Source organism: Octopus bimaculoides, chromosome 6 (assembly GCF_001194135.2).
Source record: "Octopus bimaculoides isolate UCB-OBI-ISO-001 chromosome 6, ASM119413v2, whole genome shotgun sequence".
NCBI lineage: Eukaryota > Metazoa > Mollusca > Cephalopoda > Octopoda > Octopodidae > Octopus > Octopus bimaculoides.
In genome coordinates this window covers 76655062-76658790 of record NC_068986.1, presented here as the reverse complement: position 1 = coordinate 76658790, position 3729 = coordinate 76655062, and the positions used below count along the sequence as shown (strand labels likewise).

Below are 3729 nucleotides of genomic sequence, written 5' to 3'. Positions count from 1 at the left end.
TATATATATATATATATATATATATATATACATCTGTGTGTGTGTAATTGAAAAAGTTCATTGTAGGTATAAAATACCATAAACAATTATAAAAATGGAGTAAAGATGTTAAAAAATAAAATCAAAAAATTAAAATAATAATTATAATTAAAGCTATGTATCGTCATTCTTGTCAGTGTGAAGAGTTTAACGAAAAAAACATCCAAGAAAGTTATTACTAAAATTCAAGAAGGAAAAACAAATGGGGTAATAGGGAAAATTAAACTGGATATTTACAAATAAGTTGTAAAAGAGAAAAATTAAGAGAAACGAAAAAGTGGGACATGTCAATGTGTATGCAAGTCTATTATGCAAAAAAATCTATAAATTAAATTGGCTAACGGATATATTTGAAAAATAAATAGTAAAAGCGCGAGGCAAAACAGAATGTATATAAAATTCAAACACACATATCTAGCATATATAAATATCATGTTCTCTAGTATTCTGTTCTCTACATTCTCTTTTATCTCACTGAGCATAATGCTTAGCAGCATTTTGTCCGTCTTCATGTTCTGAGTTCAAACACTGCTGAGATCAACTTTGTTTTTCATTCTTTCGGGGTCATTAAAATGAGTACCAATTGAACACTAGGGCCAATATAATTGACTTACACCCTTCCTCAAACTTGCTGTGTCAAAATTTGAAACCATGATATTATTATTATTATTATTATTATTATTGAGTGGGAGAGCAGTGTATACCATCAAAGTGACAATGGGGTACCGTTATACGAAGCCCAATATACCCAACATGACTGTCTGATAAGGGTACACCAGGCACATGCATCACAACCTCATATGCAACATGGTGATCTCATATCAAGATAAACAGTGCATGACCTTTCAGGTACGACCCAGTTAGAATTTTCTTCAGGTTGAATAGCCCATCCTGCTCAAAAGATCCCAGAATGAGGGTTGTTTACAGATGTTGAACAAAACACTCATGCTTCCAGAGGTGAACTATTCAAACCCCAAATAATTCCTCTCAACACATGGCTATGACACTGCCCCACTACTTCTGCCCATGATCAGAGATGCACATATCGTCAGCCACTAAGGGATATGCTCAACTGGTTACGGTCAAACAACTGATAAGCAAATCTGTGGTATTGAGCAGAATATTTGCTGTAGCCCATCTTTCATACCAAGACATCATCATCATTATTATTATTATTATTATTAATTAGTACTATTAAGGCAGCAAGCTGGCAGAACCGTTAGTATACTGGTCGAAATGCTTAGTGGTACTTTGCCTGTCACTACATTCAGAGTTCGAATTCCGCTGCCGTCAACTTTTCCTTTCATCCTTCCGTGGTCAATAAATTAAATACCAGTGAAACACTGGAGTTGATATAATCAACTAGTCCCCTCCTCCAAAATTTCAGGCCTTGTGCCATAAGTCGAAAAGATTATTATCATTATTATTATTATTATGATTATTATTATTAATACAATTATTATTGTTGTTGTTATTGAAAATATCATTATTAGTACTATTATTGTAATTATTATTGTTATTGTTATTATTATTATTTTTAATACAATTATTATTGTTGTTGTTATTGAAAATATCATTATTAGTACTATTATTGTAATTATTATTATTAATATCATTATTATTATTATTATTATAGTATTATTATTATAGTATTAAGACATCAACATTACATCATCAGTACAATCATCTGTGTCCATAGTCTGTGATATCAAACTTTGCTGTGATGAATTCTTGCCTACTTTTATGTCTGAAGAATCTGAATCAACGTCCGTAAACTCAGCAAAAGATTTTCTCATATCAATAGATTGCTGCATGATGTTCGAGGATTGGTCATCGATGGAGGCTTTTCTTTCATTTTTGATTTCTTGCTCTGAAATAATAAAGAAGTATAAAAGAAATTATTCATAGCTTGAGAGAATTAGATAAAACTATTGGTAAAAATTTAAGTTCCTTATTAAAATGATTCTGTACCATTAGTCTCTGACCTTGATTCTTGTATGTTCAAACAAAGTTCTCTCTGAACCATACAGTAACATGTGCTAACAGAGTTCTCTCTCTCTCTCTCTCTCTTTCTCTTTCTTCTTTTCTCTCTGACCCCTATTGCAACATATGCAATATGTACAAAGAGACTCATCCTAATTTTTGGTTCTGTCATTTCTACTCTTCCTTCAGTACAGTAACGGCCTATTTGCAGCGTATTTTGATGCAGACAATAGCATATATCACTCCTCCTTAACCTTACACACACAGGCATTATCAACATGCAACCTAAACACATTCTCCACAGACTCTTCACATACACAGGTGTCATCCACATACAAGCTAAACACATTATAACAAATATGCCAATGAAGAAGCCTTTATTTGCTAGAAATAACAACCAAATCTTTCTCAAACCAAATTTTAACACAGTGATCCCACATAGTTCTCTCAGTCAAATTTTCTCAGAGTGACTCTACACATTTAATATTGCAAAAACTGCATTACAAAGACTCGAATTCCTCTTCAGAACCAGAAAAAAACTTTAGTATTGATTAGCTATAGATACTGACACAAGACTCAAGTAAACCTCACACTGAAATATTGATTTCAACTTTTGGTACAGGGCCAGCAATTTCAGGAGAAGTGGGCAAGTCAATTACATCAACCCCAGTGTTTAACTGGTACTTATTTTATCAACCCCAAAAGGATGAAAGGCAAAGTTGACCCTAGCACAATTTGAACTCAGAACATGAAGATGGACATAATGCTGCTAAGCATTTTGCCTGGTGTGCTAACGATTCTGCCAGTTCGCCACCTTACAACCCACACTGAAATATTGCTCACATAAATAGAATGGTGCCATAGATCAACTCCAAAATAGAGGGCCATTTCACTATTTGGCAATACCCAACATACGCCAAACACTGTCTCACACACATACTGTTTCTACTCCCTATCCTCTACAACGTTCTCTGTTCCTTTAAATTAGAGAATCACACATCTTCTCCACTAAGACACAGTCAACCCACCAACCATCATATTTTACAGTATTACCTCACTTTACTGTGCATCACCTCCCAAAGTGAGAAAATACAGACGTATCAACCAGTTGCAAACAGATTTTATTGTTGAACTCTGCAAACACACTTTATAGTCGAGATAAGAAACAATTGTATAAACATATAAGTACTTCATTGTAGATACAACAAATAACAGTCTACATATTTCATTATATATATAACCAGTCGTATGCATACTAAATTGTAGATATAACAAATAGGTATAAACACACTTCATTATACATGTAACAAATACTTGTATACACACTTCATAAGAGACATAACAAAGTTGCATACATACTTCATTATAGACATAACAAATAGGAATGTACACAATTCATTATATACACACTTCATTGTAGACATACCAAATACTTGTATATACAATTCATTATAGTTGTATACACACTTGATTATAGACATAACAAATAGTGGTATACACACTTGATTATATACATAACAAATACTGGTATACACACTTCATTATATACATACCAAATAGGTGTATACACACTTCATTGTAGAGATAACAAATAGTGGTATACACACTTCATTATATACATGACAAATAGTGGTATCCACACTTCATTATATACATAACAAATAGTGGTGTACACACTTCATTATATACATACCAAATAGTTGTATT

At 32.6% G+C, this 3729-nt stretch overlaps 1 protein-coding gene across 4 annotated transcripts in view; it reads right to left on the bottom strand.

Moving 5' to 3' along the window:
• The window catches only part of LOC106871484 (uncharacterized), a 167078-nt gene that overhangs the window by 11273 nt on the left and 152076 nt on the right, over positions 1 to 3729 (bottom strand). For 3 of the 4 annotated variants that reach the window (XM_052968880.1, XM_052968879.1, XM_052968881.1), the window contains exon 4: positions 1710 to 1909. In XM_052968880.1, coding sequence (XP_052824840.1) covers positions 1710 to 1909 — 200 coding nt within the window. The remainder of the gene's footprint in view (positions 1 to 1709; positions 1910 to 3729) is intronic. The other variant, XM_052968882.1, reaches the window with a different exon arrangement.